General features: G+C 46.5%; 1 protein-coding gene across 1 annotated transcript; it reads left to right on the top strand.

Annotated features, from left to right (window-relative positions):
* Positions 1 to 331: 331 nt before the first annotated feature.
* LOC122696854 (spermatogenesis-associated protein 31E1-like) lies at positions 332 to 23,064 on the top strand. The gene is made up of 4 exons (XM_043906972.1): positions 332 to 398; positions 17,292 to 17,349; positions 17,919 to 17,979; positions 21,667 to 23,064. The coding sequence occupies exon 4, from the start codon at positions 21,998 to 22,000 to the stop codon at positions 23,030 to 23,032; it is 1,035 nt and encodes a 344-aa protein (XP_043762907.1). The 5' UTR covers positions 332 to 398; positions 17,292 to 17,349; positions 17,919 to 17,979; positions 21,667 to 21,997; the 3' UTR covers positions 23,033 to 23,064.
* Positions 23,065 to 26,047: the final 2,983 nt, after the last annotated feature.

Raw genomic sequence — 26,047 nt, 5'->3', positions numbered from 1 at the left:
CTTGCTACTAACAATAGATACTCTTAATTTTTGGTAATGATTTCACTTCCTTGATAAATCATTAGGGGAGTTTATCACTTCCACTGGTGGTAAGGAGGAAAAGTACAGGCAGTTCAGAGACCATATTTTGGATGTCATTCTTGTGAGGAAATTAACACACTGCTCTATGTAGGGTCCTATTTTAGTACAAGGAATTTTTGAAAACAGTGATAGATATGACATCATATGTATTTAGTGATAATTAATAAGTGTTTTTCATTGTCTTTCAGCCTATCTTACTATTTGAGACATTACAAAAAGGTATTGAAAGTTATGGAAGCAGCAAATAATCTCATGATTGTCTAAGAAGAGCTCTCCAAGTTTTACCTATCACCATCTGTGTATGCACCGTGAGTGAAGTAAGAGGCTTATTCTGTGTTGATGTGTTTGCACCAGAGAAGTCGCCGTGGTCTGATGTACCAGGACAGGTGGAGTTGGAAGACCTGCTGCTTATTATATTTCTAGCTTCTTCCTTCCCAGAGTCGTTATTGCTAATGAGCTAACTGATGTTTTTGTAGAAGTGCTTACTGCAGCTGGCAATAGGTTTAATTCTTGTAATTGACTATTAAGATGTTAGAACAGTAACATATTCTCAAGAAAAAACTTTTTACAAAATGTAATCTGTTTAAATATGCGCAGAGCTAAGGCTCTTATTGTAGGGCAGCTGCACAGGTTAGGGATCAGCTGTATAGTTTTTAAAGCTAGCAAGTGGTGGTGTGTACTGGACGTATTTGTCATATTTGTTGGGATAGTTTTATTTCTATTCATGTCGATTTGAATTAATTTGGGAAACTTTTCAGCATCGAATCATTTATTTTTATAGCCTCTCAACTGTTTCAAGGCATCTACTTCTAATACAATCATAATTTGGAACTCAAGTGGTGAGCTTTACCCAAACTCTTCTTGATTTAATCTTCCATCTGCTATTTATGATTTACTTAGAACATTTTTGCAAACGATTTGTTGATAATTCTCATTTTAAGGGTCAGTTACTATCATTTAGGTACACGCTTATCCACTAAAACTGAAGGATGGCAGGATTCATGAGCAGCAGGAATGGAGGGAGTCAGGGACAGGGTTGTAGCGGCTGCATTCCGAAGGCAGCTGTAGGCCGGGTTTTTGAGGCTCCTTGAAGGCATGGGAGCAACCTCATGTTTTAAATTTGATGTTTCTTTTATATTGGAATATAGTTGATTTCCAATTTTGTGTTAGTTTCCTCTGCAGGGGAGAGCTAGTGAGCCTAGTTCTGTCTGGAACATTCCTGAATCCTTCGGGGATACACTCTGTGTGTCAAGCTGAATACCAGACCTAGGGGGCAAAATTTGCATGTTTCTCTCAGGGAGCCCTAACGTGGCGCGGCCTAGCAACTGCTTGAAAATCCATCAAATTGCTGTTTCCTTCCTTCTGACAGAGCTACCTTTGCTCCCCCCTTTGGGATTTCTGAAGCAAGGGGGCAGCACGAAACACCTCGCCTATGGTCCATTTGAGGTGCAAGGTGACCTCGACCAGGTGACCACAGTATGGAACCTGGCCCTCTCAGACACACTCCCACAGCCTGCTTCCTCGTGGGCAGTACTGCTATGACCTAGGAATATGTTTGCAAGGCTCGAAAACTGCAGGGAGACACAAAGACCTGACTTTGCAATTTAGGCCCTTAGATCAGGCCTGGAGGTCTGACGTCTGAGAAGTGAAACACTTGCTGCAAGATAGAGGCCTGAAAACTCTCTCTGGGGCTGCCTTTCCTGGCTCCAAGGAAGATAGCTTCCCCAGCCGCCTGTGGGCTGAGAATCACACACGGCTGGAAAGCGCTTGCTTGGAGGTCATTTTTCAGTGGCAATGGCCCCTGAGCCCCGGTGCCTAGGGAGGGGCCCCACACTCAAAGGGAAATCAAAGCGACGTCCAAACGTCTGTTCCATCACATTTCCTCTGCAGGACAGATCTAGTGAGCCTAGGTCTGTCTGGAACATTCTTGGATCCTATGGGGACACATTCTGTCAAGCTGGATACTGGTCCTAGGGGGCAAAATTCGCATTTTTCTCTTGGGGAGCCCTAATGAAGTTCGGCCTAGTAAATGCTTGAAAATCCATCCAAGTGCTCTTTTCTTCCTTCTGACAGAGCTAGCTTTGCTCTCCCCTTTTGGATTTCTGAAGAAAGGGGGTGGCCCACAACTCCTCACCTGGGGCCAATTTGAGGAGCAAGGTAACCTTGAGGAGGTGGCCACAGTATGGAACCCAGCCCTCTCAGACTCACTCCTGCAGCCGGCATCTTCATGGGCAGTACTGCTATGACCTAGGAATGTGTTTACAAGGTTCGGAAAATTCAGGGGAACACATGGCCCTGACCCTGGAATTTAGGGCCTTGGAGCAGGCCTAGAGGTCTGATGTCTGAGACATGAAACAGTTGCTGTAAGATAGAGGCCTGAAAGCACACTCTCTCTGGATGCCTTTTCTTCCTCAAAAGAAGATAGCTTTCCCAGCCTCCTGCGTGTTAGGAGTCAAACACTGCTGGCAGTCACTTGCTTAGAGGTCATTTTTCAGTGGCAATGGGCCCTGAGGCCCTGCCCTTTGGGAGAGGTCGCACACTCACAGGGAAAGTCAAATCAACCTCCAAATGTCTTTTCATCACATTTCCTCTGCAGGAGAGATCTAGTGAGCCTAGGTTTGTCTGGACCATTCTTGGATCCTATGTGGTCACACGCTGTTTCAACCTGTATTCCGGGCCTAGGGGACAAAATTCATATTTTGCTCTCAGGGAGCCCTAACACGGTGCAGCCTAGCAACTTCTTGATAATCCATCCGATTGCTGTTTTCTTCCTTATGACAGAGCTAGCTTTGCTCCGTCTTAGGGATTTCTGAAGCAAGGGGTGGCCCCCAACTCCTCTCCTGGAGCCCTTTTGAGGTGCAAGGTGACCTTGATGAGGTGACCACAGTATGGCACCCAGCATTCTCAACACATTCCCACACACTGCTTTCTCATGGCCTGTACCGCTATGACCTAGGAATGTGTTTTCAAGGCTTGGTAAGTGCAGGGTGACACACGGGCCTGACTCTGTCATATAGGCCCTCGAAGCAGGCCTGGAGGTCTGACGTCTGAGAAGCGATACAGTTGGTGCAAGATAGAGGCCTGAAAACACACTCACTGTGGATGTCTTTCCTTCAAGGGAGATGGCTTTCCAAGCCTCCTGCATGTTGAGAGCCACACGCTGCTTGAAGGCACTTGCTTGGAGGTCGTTTTTCAGTGGAAAGTTCCCCTGAGGCCCTGCCCATTCAGAGTTGCCCCACACTCACAGGGAAAGTCCCAGCAACATCAAAGTCTCTTCCACCACGTTTGCTCTGTAGGAGAGATCTAGTGAGCCCAGTTCTGTCTCGAAAGTTCTTGGATCCTGTGGGGACACAGCAAGTGTGTCAGCCTGGATACCAGGCCAAGGAGGCAAAATTTACATCTTTCTCTCAGGGGCCTCTAAATTGGTGTGGCTTAGCAACTGCATGAAAATCCATCCAAATGCTGTTTTCATACTTGTGACAGAGCTAACTTTACTCTTCTCCACCCCTTGGAATTTCTGAAGCAAGCAGGTGGCTCACAACTCCTTGCCACTGGCCAATTAGCAGTGGAATGTCACCTTGATGAGGTGACCACAGCATGGCACCCAACACTCTCAGAAACACTCCCGCAACAGTATCCTCAGGAACCATAGCGGAATGAACTAGGAATTTGTTTTCAAGGGTATAAAAGTGCAGGGAGACACATGGCCTTGACTCTGGAATCTAGGCACTCAGAGCAGCAACTGAGGACTCACATCTTAGAAGCAAAATGGTTCATGCAAGATAGAGGCCTGGAAACACACTCTCTGTGAATGCCTTTCCTTCCTTGAAAGAAGAAAGCTTTCCCAGGATCTTGCATGCTGAGAATCACACACTGCTTGAAGGTCATTTTTCAGTGGCAAGTCCCCTGATGCCATGAATGTTGGGAGGGTTCCCATATTCACAGGAAAAATCAAAACAACATCCATAGGTCTGTTCCATCACGTTTTTTTCTGTAGGAGAGACCTAGTGAGCCTAGGTCTTTCTGGAACATTCTTGAATCCTGCAGGGAAACACCTTGTCGTTCAAACTGGATACAGAGCCTAGGAGCCAAAATTCACATTTTTCTCTTGGGGGACCCTAAAGAGGTGCAGCCTAGCAACTTCTTGTAAATCCATGCAATTGCTGTTTTCTTACTTCTGACAGAGCTAGCTTTGCTCCACCCACCCTTTCGGATTTATGACACAAGTGGGCAGCTCACAATGCCTCGCCTTGGGCCAATGTGCAGTGACATGTTACCTCCATGGCGTAAACACAGTATGGCACCCAGCACTCTCAGACACAGCTGCACAGACTGCATCTTCATTGTCAGTACCGGTATGAACCAGGAATGTGTTTGCAAGTCTCAGAAAGTGCAGGGAGACACACTTCCTTGACCTGGGATTTAGGACCTTGGAGGAGGCCTGGATGTCTCACGTCTTAGAAGCAAAATCCTCCTTTGCGAAGGATCCCACACACACAGGGAAAGTGAAAGCAATATGCATATGTCTGTTCCATCACGTGTTCTCTGTAGGAGAGATCTAGTAAACCTAAGTATGTCTGGAATATTCTTGGATCCTGTGGGGACACAACCTGTGTGTCAACCTGGATACCAGGCCTGGGGGCAAAATTCGCAGAATGCTCTCGGGGGGCCATAAACATGTGTGCCTGGGCAACTTCTTGAACATACTTCCAATTGCTGTTTTCTTACTCCTGAAAGAGCTCCATTTGCTCTATCTTTTGGGATTTCTGAAGCAAGGAGGCAGCTCTGAATTCCTTGCCTCGAGCCTATTTCCTGTGTAATGTCACTTCAATGAGTTGACCACAGTATGGCACCCATCACTCTCAGACACACTCCTGCAACCTGCTTCCTCATGGGCAGTATGACTATGACATAGGAATGTGTTTGTAAGCCTCATTAAGTGCAGGGAGACACATGGCCCTGACTGCAATTTAGGTCCTTGGAGCAGGCCTGGATGTCTCATGTCTTTGAAGCTAAAGAGTTCCTGCAAGAGAGAGGCATGAAGACATACTTTCTGTGGATGCCTTTCCTTCCACGAAGGAAGATAGCTTTCCCAGCATTCTGGGTGCTGCGAGTCACACACTGCTTGGAAGCACTTGCTTGGAGGTCAGTTTTCAGTGGCAAGGTCCCCTGAGGCCGTGAGCAGAGACAGGGTTCCCACACTCACAGGGAAAGTCAAAGCAACTTCCAAACATCTGTTCCATCACATTTTCTCTGTAGGAGAGATCTAGTGATCCTAGGTTTATCTAGAGCGTTCGTGGATCCTTTGGGGAAGCACCCTGTGTGTCAACCTGGATACAGGACCTAGGGGGCAAAATTCACATTCTTCTCTTGGGGATCCCTAATGCGGTGTGGCCTAGCAACTGCTTGAGAATCCATCCAATTACTGCTTTCTTACTTCTGATAGAGGTAGCTTTACTCCACCGTTTGCAGTTTCTGAAGCAAGCTGCCAGGTCTTAGCTCTTCGCCTCGGGCCTACTTGCAGTGGAATGCCACCTCAGTGAGGTGAACAAGCTATAGCACCCACCACCCTCAGACACACTCGTGCAACCTGTTTCCTCATGAGCAGTATGACTGTGACATAGAGATGTGTTTGTAAGGCTTGGAAGTGCAGGGAGATATACGGCCCTGACTCTGCAATTATGTCCTGCAAACAAACCTGGGGTGGGGGTGGGGGTCTCACGTCTTAGAGGCAAAACCGTTCCAGTAACATAGAGGCTGGAAAACACTCTCTTTTAATGCCTTTGCCTCCTCGGAGGAAGATGTCTTCCCAGCATCCTGGGTGCTGAGAGTCACACTTGGCTTGGAAGCACTTTCTTGGAGGTCATGTTTCAGTGGCAATATCCCCAGAGGCCGTGACCATATGGACGTGTCCCACACTCACAGGGAGAATCAAAACAACGTTCAAAGGTCTGTTCCATCACGTTTCCTCTGTAAGAGAGGTCTAGTAAGCCTAGGTGTATCTGGAGCATTCTTGGATCCTTTGGGTACACACCCTGTGTGTCAACCTGGATACTGAACCTAGGGGGCAAAATTCACATTTTTCTCTCTGGGGACCCTAACGCGATACAGCCTAACGACTGTTTTGACATCCATCCAATTGCTGTTTTCTTTCTTCTGATGGAGCAAGATTTGATCCACCTTTTTGGATTTTTGAAGCAAGCGAGTGGCTCGCCACTCCTCACCTCAGGCCCATTTGCTATGGAATGTAACCTCAATGAGGTGACCACAGTATGGCACCCAGCACTCTCAGACACAATCCCACTGCATGGTTCATTAATGGCTGTACGAGTGTGACCTAGGAATGTGTTTTCAAGGCTCAAAAATTGCTGCCACCACAGGATCCTGTCTTACCAAGAGGAAAGGAGAAGGAGGAGAGATACACCCCGTTATCACCAAGCCACCCCGATGGGCCATAGCTTTTCCAAAAAGAGTAAGTGGACCAGTCCCAGGGACAGCAGGTGGGCCTTCTCACCCAGGGAGCCAGGTCCCCCTCCAGGCATAGTCTGCCAGCATGGCTCACGAGTGACACGGGTCCCAGGCCATTCCCTCCACTGTCCAAGGCATGGTCTCCCTCAGAAATAGACCTCTTCTGGTGAATCCGAACATGATTTTCACAGCATTCTGGGTAGGAAAACTCTCCTCCAAAAAAAAAAAATGCATCCCATGCAGATAAATACATTTTTCTCCAATGTTAGCACATCCTCTGTGTGCTAAAGGCTTCTTCCTACCAGAAATTTTGTTTCATGAAATAAATGTTTTTTGTTTTGTTTTTTTTTTTCTCTCATGAGCAGGGGTAGTGGCCTGCCGGTGCCTCACTGAGGGAGATGGAAGTCATCGGGGCCTATGGTTCCCAGGTGCCTGCTTTGACTTCCAGACGGAATGGGGTCGTGGAGGGAGGGTGACCCCAGCATGGATACTCACCCTCACCCCAGTTCCGTAACTGCGCCTTCAGTTTCCATAATACCAGCATTAGAGAAACAACAACAGCGTTTAGGACATGACACAGTGAACTAAACCTAAAGACCTCCCCCTTCTCAGGATCTTGCTCAGGTCTATCCTACTCTCTCTCCACCTGTTCATTGTGCAGCTGGTAGGGGAGGTGTGTTCAGAAGCTGAAATTCCCCTCAGGCTCAAGAAGTGTCAGGGACAAACTCCCATGTCAGAATAAGGAGGGGAGACAAGGATGGGAAAAGCCTCACCCCCGAGTCACAGCGAGGTAGATGCTGCTGCCCTGAAAGCCCCTTTCTCTCCCAGATGTGGCTGGGATGGGATGTAGAGGAAGGATATTAGTGGCAGGGGAGCCCATAGATGGTGCATTTACCAAGGAGCATTGGTGTCCCACCACCGTCCACAGGGCCAGAGGAAAGAAGTGAGGGCCTGGTGGCTCATGCTGGCATCGCTCCAGAGCCTCCCCTCTACTCTAGTTCCCCGGACCTGTCTGAGGGAGGCCACCTGGAGGCCCTCAACAGAGGGCCAAGCTCCCAGAGGCAACAGAACCTCAAGCAGAGAAGCTTCACTTTTCCCCACGGTAGCAATCAGCTTTTACAGGACTGGGTACTCAGGACAGACTCACAGTCCATGACCTCTATCTACATGTGTGGCCCAAGGAGGCTCCCAGGGTACAGATGGGACTCAACAGGACCAGGGCCTGTTCAGGAGTCACAGCAGGTCTCACCTGCACTCAGTCTTACTCACTCTAGAGGCCGGTGGAAGACACCAGCAGCCAGTATGTGTCACCCAGCGTGCATGAAAGGGACCTGCAGAAAATGAACACTCCATCAGCTTTCCTCCTTGGGCTCATCCAAGCTGGAAAGTGGGGAGACAAGCATTTCTCCAGGGAGATTCGGGGCTCTATGTCACAGACACTCCCCTGGTGCACAGTCCCCTTCTAGAAGGGGGCCTCTGATCCAGGAGCTGGCAGGAACGGGCCTGCCTCCATGCCTGTCAGGGCCCCCACTTGTGGGACCAGGTGCAGGGCTGTGGGGGCAGTGGGCACAGGCCTACTTGTGCTGTGGTTCCTCCCTGGAGACTAGTCCTGACTCTGCACCGCATCCCCCACGGTGGGCACAGCGGTGGGGGCTCAGCCAGGGTCTGAGGGGAGGCGTTGGGTCCTAGGTCATCGAGTGACCTCGAGAGTTCAGGAGAGGGGAGCACAGAGCTTGGATCCTGAGCCTGGCTGCTGCCAGGGCCTCTCAGAGGCACCAAGAGCTGAGCGCTGAGTTGGGGGAGCTGGAACTAAGGTGCCCATCTGGAGACATGACGCAGAAGGGACACTGACAGAACAGCAAGAAACCTGACCTGGAGAGTCCCTTCCTTCTCCTGCCGTGAGGTGGAGAGAGGACAGCAATGGAGGGGCCCGTGAAGAGTGGGTGAGACCCACACTCACCCCAGAGAGGGACACCCCATACACCCTCTAGGATTTCAGGAGTTTTTTATGGGGCCATCTATATATATTTTGCTGTGTATGGGGCAAGTCTGTGGCTATTTTTAGGGGCTGGTAGATGTTGTTTATTCTTGTGTTTATATAGTTCTGTATTCTGCAAGATGGGAGAATTAATTCTGTGTGAGAATTTGGGAATGTGGGATAAGCATATGCAGGTAGTGTGGTATGTATTTGAAAGAGAGTGTATGTATATAGTCATATCTTTGCATATTTGTAATGTAGTGGGTTATTGTGGTTATATTTGGGGCTTATGGAGAGTTGTGTGTATAATGAGCTTGTGTGTGTATTCAAGGGGAATGGCCATTTGGAGGAATATTTGCTAGTGCTTTGAATTTCTATTTTTCAGTAGGGGCCACCTAGGCTTACATATTTTGAGAAGTTAGTATGTATATATCTGATGAGAAGGTGAGATTTCAGGTTTATACAGGGGAGTTGGTAAATTTCATTTATATATATTAGAAACATGTGAAGTGATTATTTGTTAGTATATGCAGATGTATGAGCTGGCTTCTAATAGCTAGGGATCATTTGGTATATGGAAGTTTTTTCATAAGTGGTTTCCTGGAGATATTTCTATCCGTCTTACTTGTGTATACTGATTTGTATGTGTCCATCATTAGGTGCATGAATTATGAAAGTGCTCATAATGTATGGAGTGCTAGGCGTATTTAAATGTATTTCTTTGAAGACTGTTAGGGTGTTTATACTTGTGTGTTTTAGCAGGTAATATATTCATATATTCAGGGTGAGGATTGATATACATATATAGTGTCCTTCTCTTTATATGTTGGGAGAGAGGTGAGGAGGTTGTATTATGGAGAGATAGCATACTGGATCTCCAGTATTCTTGCCTGAAGAATCCCCATGGACAGAGGAGCCTGGTGGGCTATAGTCCATGGGGTCACAAAGAGTCAGACACAACTAAGTGACTAAGCGCAGCATAGCACAGCATTTCATTCTTTATATTCAGAATGGTGTTTTTTCCTTAATACCCTTTTTGGGATAGTTCATTGCTTTATATAATGACTTCTATATGCTGATTTTATATCCTGCAACTTTGCTGAATTCATTTATGAGTTCTGAAGGTTTCTGTTACCGTTGTCACTGTTGTTGCTTTTGAAACCTTAGGATTTTCTACATATATGATCATGTCATCTGCAAATGGAGGCAATTTGACTTCTTCCTTTCTGATTTTAATGCATTTTATTTCTTCGTCTTGCCTAAGTCTTCTGGCTCAGACTTTCAGTGCTATGTTGAATAAATGTGGTGGGTGTGGGCATTTTTGCCTTCTTCCTGATGTTAGAGCGAAAGCTTTCAGTTTTTCACTTTTGAGTCATATGTTTGCTGTGATCTTTTCATATGTGCCATTATTGTGTTGAGGTGCGATCCTTCTGTACCCAATTTGCTGAGAGTTTTTGTCATGAAAGAATGTTGAATATTGTCAAATCCTTTTCTGCGTCTATTGAGGTGATCATGAGTTTTTCCCCATTTTGTTAATGTAGTGTATTATGTTGATTGATTTGTGTTATTTTGAACCATCCTTGCATCCCATGAATAAATCACATTTAATCATGGAGTAGGATCCTTCTAATTAATTCTTGAATTAGCTTTGCTAACACTTTTTGAGGTATTTTGAATCTGTGCTCATTCCAGATGTTGACCTATAATCTTCTTGTAATGTCTCTTTCTGACTTTGATATCAAGGTAATGCTGGGCTTGTAGACTTAATTTAAAAGTGTTCCCTGCTCTCCAGTGTTTTTGGAGGACTTGGTAAGGATTGGTGTGAATTCTTTAGATGTTTGGTGTAACTTACCAATGAAGCCATGTGGCCCTGAATTTTCTTTATTTTTATATTATTGATTCTGTCTCATTGTTATTGGTCTGTTCCGACTTTCTATTTTGTCTCAATTCAGTGTTAATAGGTTGTATGTTTCTAGGAATTTATCTGTTACTTCTAGGTTATCTAATTTGTTGACATAATTATTTAAGATCAATTCTAATGATTCTTTTATTACTGAGGCATCATTTGTATTGCCTCCTTTTTCATTTTTGATTTCATTGATTTGTGTCTCTTTCATCTTAATCTGGCTAACAGTCTGTCACATTAACATTTTTCAGAAAACACTACTTAGTTTTGTTTATATTTTCTATTACTTTTCTGTTGTCTCATTCCTTCTGCTAAATGTGAGATGAGTGTTTTCATTTTCTGTAGTTCTTGAGGCATAAAATTAAATTTTTTATTTGAAGTTTTTCTTACCTTTTGATGTATGTAATTATCATTATGAACATCTCCTGTAGTTTTGCTTTTGGTTCATGCCATAAGTCTTAGTGTGTTGTGTTTCATTTTAGTTTAATATACTTTTTCATTTTCCCTTTGATTTTATCTTTCATCCAATGTTTTTTTTTTAAAGCTTTTATACAACATGATAAATATAATGAAAATTGGTGTATTTTATATATGAGGTTTAAGAAAGTAAATCCTAAGAGTTCTCGTCACAAAAGAAAAATTTTTTTCTTTTATTTTTATTTTGTATCCATATGAGATGATGTTCACTAACCTTCTTGTGATAATCATTTCCTGATGTATGTAAGTCAAATCATTATGCTGTATGTCTTAAAATTATGCAGTGGTCAATGTCAGTTAAGTCTCAATAAAACCAGAAGTGGGGAAAAGACTGTATGGTTTAGTTCCCACATATTTCTCAATTTTCCTGTTTTCTTGCTGTTAAGGGATTTATTTTATCTTACTGTGGTCAGAAAAAATACCTAAACTATTTCACATCTGTTAATTCTTAATTAATTAATTAATAATTGTTTTGAAATAGTAATTTTGTAACCAAATTATTTAAATTTGCTAAAACTTGCCTGTGGCCTATTGAGTGTCCTGGAGAAGGTTGCTTGTGTATTTGAATGTATATGCACTGCTGTTTGGTGCTATGTTTAAATATGTCTGTAAGGAGCATGTTATCTATAGTGTTTTCAAGGCATGTTTGTTTACTGATTCTCTATCCATTTTTATAAGTGGATAATTGAGGTTCCTTATGGCCATTTTATGCAATCAATTTTTTTTCTTTTTTTTCCAGTATTTGCTTTATACCTTTATGGGCTCTGATGCTGTATGCATATATAATTTTTATATCTTCCTGTAGAAGTGACTCTTATTAAAATACAGAGATGTTCTTTTTCTATGGAGACAATTTTGGACTTAATATCTGTTTTCTCTTTTATATGAGTAGCCACCCCTGCTTTCTTTTGCTTACTATTTACATGCATGGAGTATCTTTTTTTATCCCTTCATTTTGAGCCTATATATGTCTTTAAATCTAAAATGAATTTCTTGCAGATAACTTCAAGTTGGGTCTTTTTATTTCTTTCTTTTTTAAACCATTCAACCACTGTTTAATCCCTTTATCTTATTTATTGATCAGTAGGGATTTCTGTAACTGTTTAGTTAATTGTCTTCTGTATATTTTGCAGGTGTTGTCCTCTTCCTCTCTAGCATTCTTTCATTGTTGTTTGATGACTTTTTAGTAGTGATTTGCTTTTACCCCTGCCTTCATTTTGTTTTCAAGATTTTGTATCACCTTTACTATCAGTGTTCTGAATTCTCTGATAGACTCCCTGTCTCCTCTTCGTTTGTTTGGTCTATCGAGTTTTTACCATGTTCCTTCACCTCCTGTATATTTCTCATCTTTTCATTTTATTTAGTTTGCTGTGTTTGGTGCCTCCTTGCTTTAGGCTGGAGGGTTCTTCAGTTCAGTGCAGTTCAGTCGCTCAGTCGTGTCCGACTCTTTGCGACCCCATAAATCGTAGCACGCCAGGCCTCCCTGTCCATCACCAACTCCTGGAGTTGACTCAAACTCATGTCCATCGAGTCAGTGATGCCATCCAGCATCTCATCCTCTGTTGTCGCCATCTCCTCCTGCCCCCAGTCCCTTCCAGCATCAGGGTCGTTTTCAATGAGTCAGCTCTTCGTATGAGGTGGCCAAAGTATTGGAGTTTCAGGTTCAGCATCAGTCCTTCCAATGAACACCCAGGACTGAACTCCTTTAGGATGGACTGGTTGGATCTCCTTGCAGCCCAAGGGGCTCTCGAGTCTTCTCCAACATCAAAGTTCAAAAGCATCAAATTTTCGGCGCCCAGCTTTCTTCACAGTCCAACTCTCACATCCATACATGACCACTGGAAAAACCATAGCCATGACTAGACAGACCTTTGTATAGCAAAGTAATGTCTCTGCTTTTTAATATGCCATCTAGGTTGCTCATAACTTTCCTTCCAAGGAGTAACCGTCTTGTAATTTCATGGCTGCTGTCACCATCTGCAGTGATTTTGGAGCCCAAAAAATAAAGTCTGACACGGTTTCCACAGTTTCTGCATCTATTTCCCATGAAGTGATGGGACCAGATGCCATGATCTTAGTTTTCTGAATGTTGAGATTTAAGCCAACTTTTTCACTCTCCTCCTTCACTATCATCAAGAGGCTCTTTAGTTCTTCCTCACTCTCTGCCATAAGCGTGGTGTCATCTACATATCTGAGGTTATTGATATTTCTCCCAGCAATCTTGATTCCAGCTTGTGCTTCATCCAGCCTAGCGTTTCTCGTGATGTACTCTGCATATAAGTTAAATAAGCAGTGTGAAAATATACAACATTGACGTACTCCTTTCATATTTGGAAGCAGTCTGCTGCTCCAGGTCCAGTTCTAACTCTTGCTTGCTGACCTGCATACCGGTTTCTCAAGAGGCAGGTCAGGTGGTCTGGTATTCCCATCTCTTTCAGAATTTTCCACAGTTTATTGTGATCCACACAGTGGCTTTAAAATAGTCAATCAAGCAGAAATAGATGTTTTTCTGGAACTCTCTTGCTTTTTTGATGATCCAGCGGTTGTTGCCAATTTGATCTCTCATTCCTCTGCCTTTTCTAAAAGCAGCTTGAACATCTGGAAGTTCACAGTTCACGTATTGCTGAAGCCTGGCTTGGAGAATTTTGAGTGTTACTTTACTAGCGTGTGAGATGAGTGCAATTGTGCTGTAGTTTGAGCATTCTTTGGGATTTCCTTTCTTTGGTATTGGAATGAAAGCTGACCTTTTCCAGTCCTATGGCCACTGCTGAGTTTTCCAAATTTGCTGGCATATTGAGTGCAGCACTTTGACAGCATCATCTTTTAGGACTTGCAATAGCTCGACTGGAATTCCATCATCTCCACTAGTTTTGTTCATAGTGATGCTTTCTAAGGCCCACTTGACTTCACATTCCAGGATGTCTGGCTCTAGGTGAGTGATCACACCATCATGATTATCTGGGTCATGAAGACCTTTTTTGTACAGTTCTTCTGTGTATCCTTGCCACCTCTTATTGATATCTTCTGCTTCTGTTAGGTCCATAACTTTTCTGACCTTTATCAAACCCATCTTTGCATGAAATGTTCCCTTGGTATCTCTAATTTTCTTGAAGAGATCTCTGGTCTTTCCCATTCTGTTGTTTTCATGTATTTCTTTGCACTGATCGCTGAGGAAGGCTTTCTTATTTCTCCTTGCTATTCTTTGGAACTCTGCATTCAAATGGGAATATCTTTCCTTTTCTCCTTTGCCTTTCACTTCTCTTCATTTCACAGCTATTTGTAAGGCCTCTTCAGACAACCATTTTGCCTTTTTGCATTTCTTTTCCATGGGGATGGTCTTGATCCCTGTCTCCTGTACAATGTCATGAAGCTCCATCCATAATTCATCAGGCTCTCTGTCTATCAGATCTAGTCCCTTGAGTCTATTTCTCACTTCCACTGTACACTCATAAAGGATTTGATTTAGGTCATACCCGAATGGTCTAGTGGTTTTCCCTACTTTCATCACCATTAGATCAGTCTAATAGGAAATGTTAAAAGGAGTTCTACAAGCTGAAATGAAAAGATGCTAATTAGGAAAAGGAAACTCTATCAAAGTATAAAACTCGCTGGGACAGATAAGTACACAGTTAAAATCAGAAAACTCTAGTGTTGAAACGGTGGTGAGCAAAGCATTTATATATCACATATAACTCATATATCACTTATAAATTTAGTATTAAGGTCAAAACATTAAAATATCAAAATAATGATAACTGCAAGATGGACTAAAGGAGCCATGCTTGAAGAATTAGATGAAAATGTGATACTCAGTCAAAAGAGACACTCAATGAGTAGCTAGGAATTGTTTTTAAAAAGGAAACTAATATAAATCCTAGACTTGAAAACTATAGTTATTAAATTGAAAAATAGTTCAATGGCACACTTGAGATGGTAGCAGAAAGAATCCATAAACTGAAAGATGAATTCAGGAAATCAGTGTAAAAAACAAAGAGAGAAGATGTTGAGGGAAAACGATCTACAGCATCCACTCAGCACACCATCAAATATGGAAGGAAAGAGACTCTCGGAAAGAAGGGAGATGAGAGGGGACAGCATAACATTACTTGTAGACATCATGGCTAAAAGTTTATAAGATTTTGATGAAAAACACTCTCCAGATTCAGAGTTCACCTCTAGCAAAATGACAGGAAACAGATCCACTCTAAGACACATCTTGGTCAAACTGTGGAAAAACAAAGGAAAAATCTTGAAAGTAGCCAGAGAGAAACTGTTCTCCAGATATGCTGCTGCTGCTGCGTCACTTCAGCTGTGTCTGACTCTGTGTGACCCCATAGATGGCAGCCTTTCCAGGCTCCTCTGTTCCTGGGACTCTCCAGGCAAGAACACTGGAGTGGATTGCCATTTCCTTCTCCAATGCATACATGCATGCTAAGTCGCTTCAGTCATGTCCGACTCTGTGCGACCCCATGGACAGCAGCCCACCAGGCTCCTCTGTCCACGGGATTCTCTAGGCAAGCATACTGGAGTGAGTTTCCATTTCCTTCTCCTCTCCATATATGAGGAGACCACAATAAGATTAATCACTGACTTCCAGTCAGAAATGGCAGAGTGAAGGCCGTGGGATGTCATATTAAAAGATTTGAAAGAAAAAAATTGTCACCCAAGTATTCCATGTCTATAAAATCTATGCTTCAGGGAAAAAGGCAAAATAAAAATGTTCCCAGATAAACAGAGACTGGGAGAATTGACTGCTAGCAGTCCGACTTATAACAAATACTGAAAGATAACTTTTGAACTGGGATAAAAAACAAAAAAAAAAAACTTGGTTCTTAGATTTGAAAACACTGGGCTGATTTGTTAAAAGGATATGTGTGTATCTGTAAAGAGTGTTCCAAAACTTTTTGTTCAGTGTATTGAGTTCAGAAAACAAGGATGCTGGCAAATTATGAAAAACTTACTCTGAAGATTTATTTCAATTTGTTTTATATTTCATAGCCTTGTAAATTTCAAATTATTTTAAATTAATTTTTAATTCCCAGTAGTTGAATGTAGTAAAAATTAACTGAAATTAGAAAAAATATATATCATAAAAGTAAAAATACCTGGGACTAACCAAAGTTATAGGGAGAACTCCAGAATTTTTAAAGTATTGATGGGACTCAAGCAATGTTATCAAAGGAACCAGGAATTCTCTGAGTTCTAGGTGGAAAGAAGCAACACTTGACTAATGTCTCTAGCAGGATGAGAAGGTAGGATGGGAAGGCTCAGAGAAGGGAGATGAATGGAGCTGTGTGGCTGGATGGTTAGGGAGGGGCTATGGTCCAGCCTCCTCCTCTGCTAACCCCTCTTACCCCCAAGGGCCCTTTGTGACCAGAGCACATCTCTGTGATGCGAGCCTAGTACTTTAGTCCCCAGGTGCACCCCTTGGCTCAGTTGCCTGAGGGCAGCGGTGTGACTCAGATGATGGAGAATCCTCTCTTTTTCCTGAAAAAACACTTCTGATACTTGGCTGAACTCCAGCTCCCCTTTCTGGATGATCGATACCATCCTCACCTTTCTGTGTAGACTGGGGCTCTTTCTCCTGATCCTTCCCTACCTGGAGAATAACCCAGCCTTTGCTCCCGCTAGGAAACATGGAAACATCAGGAAGGTAAGGAACTCTTGGTCCAGACTGACAAGCATATAAAATCTTTGTTATTATTATTTCTACATTTCTGAATCAACCAGAGATTCTTGAGGTGGGAAAGAACAGGACATTTATTTTCAAGGAAGAAAAGAATATCATGCCTCTAGGGACAAACCAGGCTGGGCAGGAGATAGAGTGAACCCTAGGATTTCTACCCAAAGATCTCAGATCAGTTGTCCTGGTGTGGTAGGGGTCCAGGGCATGTCCCAAACACAGTGACCAGGGGTTGAGGACTGGATACTGAGTTCAGTCTCAGGCCGAGGACAGGACTCTGAGCCCTAGTTCAGCAGCTGTGAACGGTGTCTCAGGGCTGATGATCTGGCAGCGCTGAAGCCCCAAGAGCATCAGAGCAGGGGCTGGGGGGCGGGCTGGTGTCAGGAAGCAAAGATCAACCTGATGAAGCTCAGAGTCACCCACAGTCTGAGAATGTGTGTGTTTCTTGAGCAGAGGAACAGTGACGAAAGTAGTACAGAGTGCATTTCACATTGAGAATAGTCTTTCGTTCTTCAAAGAAGGAAAACAGAAAATATTTTATCCACTTTAAAAGTGAGTGAGTGAAAGGAAAGAAAAATCACAGAGCTCTGTCAGTGAAATGTAGAAAGTCATATTGTGTATGGACACTAGTGCCTGATGCTTGTCTAGAGAGAGGAGACTGAGAATTGGGTCTTAAGCCCTAATTTTTTCTCTCTCAGCATCGAAAGGAACGAAGGGGAAGAAGCAGGAGCAGCAAGAGAAATGGCGCTTTGAAAGGTGAGTTCTGACATCCAGCCATGAGTGCCCCGAGTGTTAGTCCCCACCACTCTGGCCATGAGGCCCAGCTCCACGGGCTCTGAGCGGGGCCAGTGGCAGGACTTCTCCCTTGAGGAGCAGGGCCCCCGGGGGGCTTCTGGGAAGGAGGGCAGAATCCAGACACTTCCCAGATTCCATGTGTAGAATGGAGCTGTGAGGGGCCTGGAAAAGACTGTACCAAAAGGGCGTGTGGGCTACATTGGACTAATAGCACCTGGATTGGGAAGTGAGCCCTCCAGGACACATAGGACACATGGTTTACCTGTGCTCAGGTTCAACTGCAAAGTGATGCCTGCCCATCGCCTACAGGTAGGTGGTGAGGGCAGTAAGGAGTAAAGGATATGGAAAAACGTTAAGTGATAAACCCTTTCTTGAGCGTCACCATCACTGTCAGGGATCATGTGGTGTTGGACACTGGAGCTTGGGCTCCAGTCTCCCAATGGTGTCCCCTTAAAGAGACAATGCACTCAACTTCTATAAGACCCCTGGCTCCTATCTTCACCACCATGACCCAGTCTGCTGATTTCCAGCTTGCAGAGGTTGCCTGGAAGAACTGGAAGAGGTCTGGGACCTGACTTCACTTCTGCAAAGGTAGAGAATCTACCCTTTCTTTCTAGGGGGTTCTTCTAGAGTCTATGGTGTAAACCCAGGGATTCTGGCAGCCTGGGGCTGAGCTGGGAGGAGTCCTGAGGGCAGGGTATGGCTATCATCCCATGGTGAGGAAAAGTGGGAGCATTGTGAAGTCAGCACTGGGGCCCTGCAGGGCTGTGGGGTGTGGCTGCCCGCCGCTGCCTGGCCTGTCTGGTCCTCCTGGCCTAGCAGCTCCTGGCTGCAGCTTGTTCTTCATGTCTCCTGCAGACACCTGGGGAGGTTCCCTGACAAGGACAGCTTTCATCAGATCTCATGTCAAGATTCACCTGGTGAGGTTTGCAAAGCAGTGCCTGCTGGAGCCCACCCACCATGCAGGGAAGAGGCGGCTCCCACCATTTCCCCAGCTCCTCTGACCAAGCAGCCTCTACCCTGCACTTCTGCCATTTCTCCAGGTTCAGTTTCCACTTACTCAGACTCATACCTGAGTGCCTCTCCAACACCAGAGCCTTTCTTTCCCCTGGACAGCCTTTCCCCCTGGCCACTGGCTGTTTCCCCTTCCCCACCAAGCCCGCCTCATGGGAGAGCCTGCCCTCCACCTCCAGCACCCTGCTCTGCCCCAACACCATGAGGCTCCATGCTGAGTCTCACTCAGGGTGACTCCATGACACGCACACTGGGTACCATCCCACACAGGTCATCTTCGCACTCCCCCTGGAGACCAGCCATTCCAGGGATTGTCCATTCAAGCAGCCCTGGATCGGCCCTGGCCTGGTGGCAGGAAGCAGCCACAGCCTGGAGCTTCTCCACCTCAACACACTTAGAGTCCCAGAAAGAAAGCCTTCCCCTCTACCCACCAGAGGCCTCATTCTGGGGAGATCCCCGAAACAGGCAGGGAGAGGCTGGTGGCCTCGCTTTTATCAACCCTAATGTCCAGGAGCTGCTGGAAATACTCATCACCAAAAGAGTGGAACTGAAGTCTTGGAAGGAGAAAGAAAAGGACGAGGAGGCAGGCTACCACCCGAATTCTTTGGGGAAGAGGATCGAGTCGCTGGGTCACAAACAGGACACCTTGGGTCACCAACACTTCGGGAACATAACTGGCAAACATGATCAGCTGCTTGGTCCCGAGAAGCCCCAATATCCTGACATTCTGGGGGGCTGTCTACAGAAGACATGCAGCCAGCTCTTCTGGGGTCTCCTCTTTCTGCACAGTGAGTCTCTCATAGCTGCTGTCACAGTACCTGGGTCAGCTCTAGAGTTATGCCCTGTCTTATTTAACGAACGCTCTAAAGCCAAACCATTCCATATTCCAGCTAAAGTAACTTCACAACTGTCACTGGCCAAGCACTTGACCCAACCTGTGGCCCAGGCTCCACCTCAATCCTTGACTCCCACCATGCCCCAGTTGCAGCCATCACCTCTGGGTCACATGGAGACCCAGGCCCAACCCCTACCTTCAACTCCAACCATGCCCCAATGTCAACCATCATCTGAAGTTTCATTGGAGACCCAGTCCAGCTCCCAAATCGTGGCTTCAACCATGCCTCACTCTCTACCACCAACTCGGGCTCACATGGAGGCCCAGGCCCGACCCCAACTCTTGGTTCCAACCATGCCTCACTTTCAGCCACCACCTCAGACTCACATGGAGACCCAGCCCCGCCCCCCACCATGGGCTCCACTCACGCCCTAATTTCAACCATCACCTCGAGCTCACATGGAGACCCAGGTGCGATCCCAACTCTTGGCTCAAACCATGTCTCATTTTCAACTACCACTTCGGGCTCACATGAAGACCCAGGTTCCGCCCCTACTCCAGAGTCCATCCATGTCCCAGTGTCAACCACCACAACCTCAAACTCACATGGAGATTCAGGACCAATCCCTACCTTGGACTCCAAACATGCCCCAGTTTCAACCACTTGTTCAGGCTCATGTGGAGACCCAGGGCCCATCCCTGCACTGGACTGCAACCATGCCTCAATGTCCACCATCATCTGAGATTTCTATGGAGGTCCAGGACCACCAACAACCCTCAGCTCCAACCATGCCCCAGTTTCAACCACCTCCTCAGGCTCACGTGGAGATCCAGGCCCAACCGATACCCCTGGCTCTAAATATACCTCACTGTCAGCCATCTTCTCGGGCTCATATGGAGATCCAGGCCCAACCTCAATTTTTAACTCCAACCATACCCCAATATCATCCACAACCTCAGGCTCAGTTAGAAACCACTGTCCATCTATCACCCTCCCCCCTAGTCCAGTCATCATCTTCTCAACGCCAGATTGGCATTGAGAAGTCCTTTGAAACATCTTCCCCTACAGTCCCAAATAAGGCATCATCTTTCAGTTCATATGCACTTGAAAACCTGGAATGTCACTTTTGGAAAAAACAACTAGAAAGCAGGAGAACTTTACCCTCTTTGGTTAAAAATTCTCAGCAAGTCTTTAGCCAGGTCACTCTCAACCCATCCCAGGAGACCAGGTCTTCCCAGGCCCACAGCTCTGTCCCCATCCTTCCTGGGCATTTGATCAGCCCTGAGGTTCGGAAGAAACTGGAGCACCACATTTCCCAAAGGTTCATGCAGCAACAGAGTGGCCTGCCCTGCAGAATCCAAGCATCTCAGAAACTGATGCAGCCCCAGGATCAATACCCACGGCCATGTCAGGAACAGGGCAGGGAGGGGCCCTCAAGATTTTCTGCAGGTCGAGGCAAAAGGAGCCAGGATGCACAAAAGATGAGGTCCAAGTGCCCAACACAAATCCTACCAGGGACAGACCTGTGCCATGAGGTAGGGCAGAGTATGGGGAAGATCGTAAAAGATCTGTACATGTTCCCAGCCAACCCTCCAGTGAAGGATCCAAGAGCAAAACCTGCATCAGAAATAGAGTTGAGCCTAGACAGCAAGCAACCAGGAGCCTTTACAGAGAGGAAGGCAGAGCAGATCTGTGAGAGTGAGATCCCTGTGAATGTCTATCACTTGAGGCTTGTGGACAACCTTGTTTTAGGCACTCTGGGAGAGACAAATGCTCCCATGAAGACAGAAAGTACACAGTCCTCTCAGGATGGGAAAGCCTCCATGATCACCTCCCATGAGTCTCTTGTCCTCAGCCCGTATACTGAGCAGGAGCTGGAAGCACATATAATAAGGTTTCGGGTGAGGCACAGGTGGAGCCTACTCTTCAAAGTCCTTAAGTTCATATTTCGCTTGAAGTTGAAAAAGGTTCAAGTGCACATTGAAGGTCACCTGTGAATCTGGATACCACTCAACTGCCCTATTAACCAAGGGCTTGGGGAAGCCTCCTCAGCCCCATGCAGGTGAGAAACTGAAAACAACGGAGGCAGTTCCCCCACTGGAGAGGCCCCTCCCTGTCCCCTCACAGGTGACTGAGGAAGTCTGGGGGGCTCTGGGAGGACGCACACCTGGGGACACCCATAAGCCCCCAGAGGCCCCTCTGACTGGACAGGAAGACAAGCCACCTCCTCAAGCTCCCACATACAGCTTTGTGGGCAGAATGTGGCACAGCATGTCTGTTGTGGAGGCTGAGAAAGGCAGCCTGGAGCCAAGTCCAAGTTCAGCCATGGCCAGGAATGAGCCACAGAAGGAAACTAGGGGCAGGCCTCCCCAGCATCTTGCTCTAATGTGATAGTTGTGGACCTTGATGAATGCTCCCCATCTTCCAGGGCGCAAGAGGTCGTGGAGGGAGACTGTGCTGGGAAGGGCACCAGGGAACCTAGCGTGCAGGTCAAATACCTAGACATCAATATAGATCTCGGGAGATCACGGTCTCCAAGGTCCAGTGAAAGCCCCTCACTGAACACCACATCTGCTGCCTCAAATACAGAAGATCTACTCTTTGAGACACAGTCTCGTAAGCTTGAGTCTCAAGGGTTCACTGACCAGCAGGCTCAGGCTCAAGGCCGAGCTACCAGCGTGCTCCTTCAAGACTGTGAAACTGGAGTACTCCTTCAAGACTGTGCCACCGATGTGCTTCTCAAAGATTGTCACTCGAATATGTTTCTTGCCGCAAACGTCTTGGCTTCTCAGGAATCTCTGTCCTCTTTTCAGATCTTATCCAGTGGAGACAAGTGCAATTCCCAAAAACTCTATGATGCTACCTCAAGTGAAGGGAGCAGCCAGGGGCAGCAGGTGGACATGAGGCGACAGCTCAAATATAAGAGCCATTGCAAGGAGTCTGTTCCCAAGGATGGGAGAGAGAAATACACAAGGCCCAAATTAAGACAGATTAAAAAGGGGCTGGCAGAACGGAGGGCTTACCAAGCCCAAGGGATGAGTCATCCTGGCCAGAAAAAAGAATCAACAGAGTCCCTAAGAAGCAAGTTTCGGCAGTTAGTCCTAAAGAAGAGACAGGTTCCATCAGAAAGCTTCCAAGAAAGGATTAAGCTCCTTCTGCAATGGATTTTCCCCAGTAAACGCAGAGAACCAGAAGAGCCCTTGCAAAAAGGCAGGCCTGAAATAGCCACTGTCCAGAGCCAAGAATCAATCAAGAGCAAATCGACCATGGACAGCAGGGCTGTTGAGGCTCAGACTCTCATGACAGCTGTTGGGCAGATCTTAAAGGAGAGGATGGTGTTTCACCAGGGACCTCACGCCACGGAGTTAAACTGGTCCCAAGCAGAATTCCAGGGCCCCCAAGGTCCACATTACTGCCACCACAGAATCCTGTCTTACCAAGAAGAAAGAAGAATGAGGAGAGATACACCCCGTTATCACCAAGCCACCCCGACGGGCCATAGCTTTTCCAAAAAGAGTAAGTGGACCAGTCCCAGGGACAGCAAGTGGGCCTTCTCACCCAGGGATCCAGGTCCCCCTCCAGGCAGAGTCTGCCAGCATGGCTCACGAGTGACACGGGTCCCAGGCCATTCCCTCCACTGTCCAAGGCATGGTCTTCCTCAGAAATATACCTCTTCTGGTGAATCCGAACATGCTTTTCACAGCATTCCGGGTAGGAAAACTCTCCTCCAAGAAAAAAATGCATGCCATGCAGATACATTTTTCTCCAATGTTAGCACATCCTCTGTGTGCTAAAGGCTTCTTCCTACCAGAAATTTTGTTTCATGAAATAAATTTTTTTTTCCCATGAGCATGGGTAGTGGCCTGTCGGTGCCTCACTGAGGGAGATGGAAGGCATCGGGGTCCACGCTTCCCAGGTACCTGCTTTGACTTACAGACGGGATGGGGCCGTGGAGGGAGGGTGACCCCAGCATGGATACTCACCCTCACCCCAGTTCCATAACTGTGCCTTCATTTTCCATAATACCAGCATTAGAGAAACAAGCAACAGCGTTTAGGACATGTCACAGTGAACTAAACATAAAGACCTCCCCCTTCTCAGGATCTTGCTCAGTTCTATCGTACTGTCTCTCCACCTGGACATTGTGCAGCTGGTAGGGGTGGTGTGTTCAGAAGCTGAAATTCCCCTCAGGCTCAAGAAGTGTCAGGGACAAACTCACATGTCAGAATAAGGAGGGGAGTCCAGAGGTGGGACAAGCCTCACCCCCGAGTCACAGCGAGGTAGATGCTGCTGCCCTGAAAGCCCCTTTCTCTCCCAGATGTGGCTGGGATGGGATGCAGAGGAAGGATGTTAGTGGCAGGGAGCCCATAGATGGTGCATTTACCAAGGAGCATTGGTGTCCCACCACCGTCCACAGGGCCAGAGGAAAGAAGTGAGGGGCCTGGTGGCTCATGCTGGCATCACTCCAGAGTCTCCCCTCTACTCTAGTTCCCCGGACCTGTCTGAGGGAGGCCACCTGGAGGCCCTCAACAGAGGGCCAAGCTCCCAGAGGCAACAGAACCTCAAGCAGAGAAGCTTCACTTTTCCCCACTGTAGCAATCAGCTTTTACAGGACTGGGTACTCAGGACAGACACACAGTCCGTGACCTCAACCTACATGTGTGGCCCAAGGAGGCTCCCAGGGTACAGGTAGGACTCAACAGGCCCAGGGCCTGTTCAGGAGTCACAGCAGGTCTCACCTGCACTCAGTCTTACTCACTCCAGAGGCCGGGGTGGAAGACACCAGCAGCCAGGATGTGTCGCCCCTCATGCATGGAAGGGACCTGCAGAAAATGAACATGCCATCAGCTTTCCTCCTTGGGCTCATCCAAGCTGGAAAGCGGGGAGACGAGCATTTCTCCAGAGAGATTCTGGGCTCTATGTCACAGACACTGCCCTGGTGCACAGTCCCCCTCCAGAAGGGGGCCTCTGATCCAGGAGCTGGCAGGAACGGGCCTGCCTCCATGCCTGTCAGGGCCCCCACTTGTGGGACCAGGCCCGGGGCTGTGGGGGCAGTGGGCACAGGCCTACTTGTGCTGTGGTTCCTCCCTGGAGACTAGTCCTGACTCCGTACCACATCCCCCACGGTGGGCACAGCGGTGGGGGCTCAGCCAGGGTCTGAGGGGAGGCGTTGGGTCCTAGGTCATCGAGTGACCTCGAGAGTTCAGGAGAGGGGAGCACAGAGCTTGGATCCTGAGCCTGGCTGCTGCCAGGGCCTCTCAGAGGCACCAAGAGGTGAGCGCTGAGTTGGGGGAGCTGGAACTAAGGTGCCCATCTGGAGACATGACGCAGAAGGGACACTGACAGAACAGCAAGAAACCTGACCTGGAGAGTCCCTTCCTTCTCCTGCCGTGAGGTGGAGAGAGGACAGCAATGGAGGGGCCCGTGAAGAGTGGGTGAGACCCACACTCACCCCAGAGAGGGACCCCACATTTACATACAGTGACCCAGCACAGGGCCCCCAATCACCCCACAGAGACCTCGACAGACCCACACTCACCCCAGAGAGGGACCCCCCCCCCCATACACCCTCACTGATCTAGCACTGGGCCCCCATGAAGTGTGTGTCAGAACCACACTCACCCCAGAGAGAGACCCCCCATATACCCACAGTGACCCAGCACTGCTGCTGCACAGGGCCCCCAATAACCCCACAGAGACCTCGACAGACCCACACTCACCCCAGAGAGGGGCCCCGCATTCACCCACACTGATCTAGCACAGGGCCCCCATGAAGAGTGGGTCAGACCCACACTTACCCCAGACAGTGACCCCCCATATACACACACTGACCAAGCACAGGGCCCCCATTAACCCCACAGAAACCTCGACAGACCCACACTCACCCCAGAGAGGAACCCCCCCCTATACACACATATGCACAACTTTCACATCCAGTAAATGGTTAACTGATGCTTAAAACGATTAGTCTTTTGCAGTTGATGCATTTGTTTTGTTTCTCCAGACATCCCACTTCACCCTGGCTTGCCAGCTGGCACTGTAGTAACTAGGATTTCAGGAGTAGGCATCCCAGCTTCCCTTTCTATTACTGCTTTCAGATTTTGTTTCCTTGAACAGTTTTACTTTTCATGAATGTGTTTTCTCAGGGAGAGATCCCTTTCTGAAATGATAACTACATTCTGGGACAATGAAGCTCCATGTCTATTCAACAAAGCATCTCCTATTTCTTTTCTAAAACTCCACTCTTGTGCCAAGACCCCATTAATCATCAAACAAGTAGTACAGGAAGTCCTGGCTGAACAGCTGTCATCTAATCTTTCTCAAAACTGGACTGGGAGAAACCAAATCATGTGGTAAGATGAATGAAGTTTTTAGTTCTGAATGAATTGGCAGTTCTTTTAAAAATGATTTTGTTTTCAACTAGGAACATTAGAGAAATGTATTAGGAATTTTTTTTTTTTTTTGCATCAACTGGGTAAAAATCTTGATTTTTGAGGTGACATTTTATTTTTGTTTTGCAACTAAACAATTTATAGTAACTATAATATTTCTTGAAATTGCATATTATTTCTCCAAGTGGTTTTGAAAATAAGCCCTATATCATTATTTTATCCATTTAAAAAATAGGAAAATTAGATAACTATAAATAGGATTTCCAGTCATGCCATCTTCATTAAAAATACAGCTATCTATTTATCAGACCTGATCCACCCAACACATTTCTAATCTCTATTGTTCCCTCTTGTTCCATTTATTACTGGCCTAGGAAACCATAAAGCTCAATAATTTGTGAACACAGTAGGAATCCC

Source organism: Cervus elaphus, chromosome 7, assembly GCF_910594005.1.
Source record: "Cervus elaphus chromosome 7, mCerEla1.1, whole genome shotgun sequence".
NCBI classification, from domain to species: domain Eukaryota; kingdom Metazoa; phylum Chordata; class Mammalia; order Artiodactyla; family Cervidae; genus Cervus; species Cervus elaphus.
This window is presented reverse-complemented; position numbering and strand designations above follow the sequence as displayed.

Bases quoted from the DNA above. Each gene is read 5' to 3' on its own strand.
- LOC122696854 (XM_043906972.1), top strand. From the start codon at position 21,998: ATGTTTCTTGCCGCAAACGTCTTGGCTTCTCAGGAATCTCTGTCCTCT.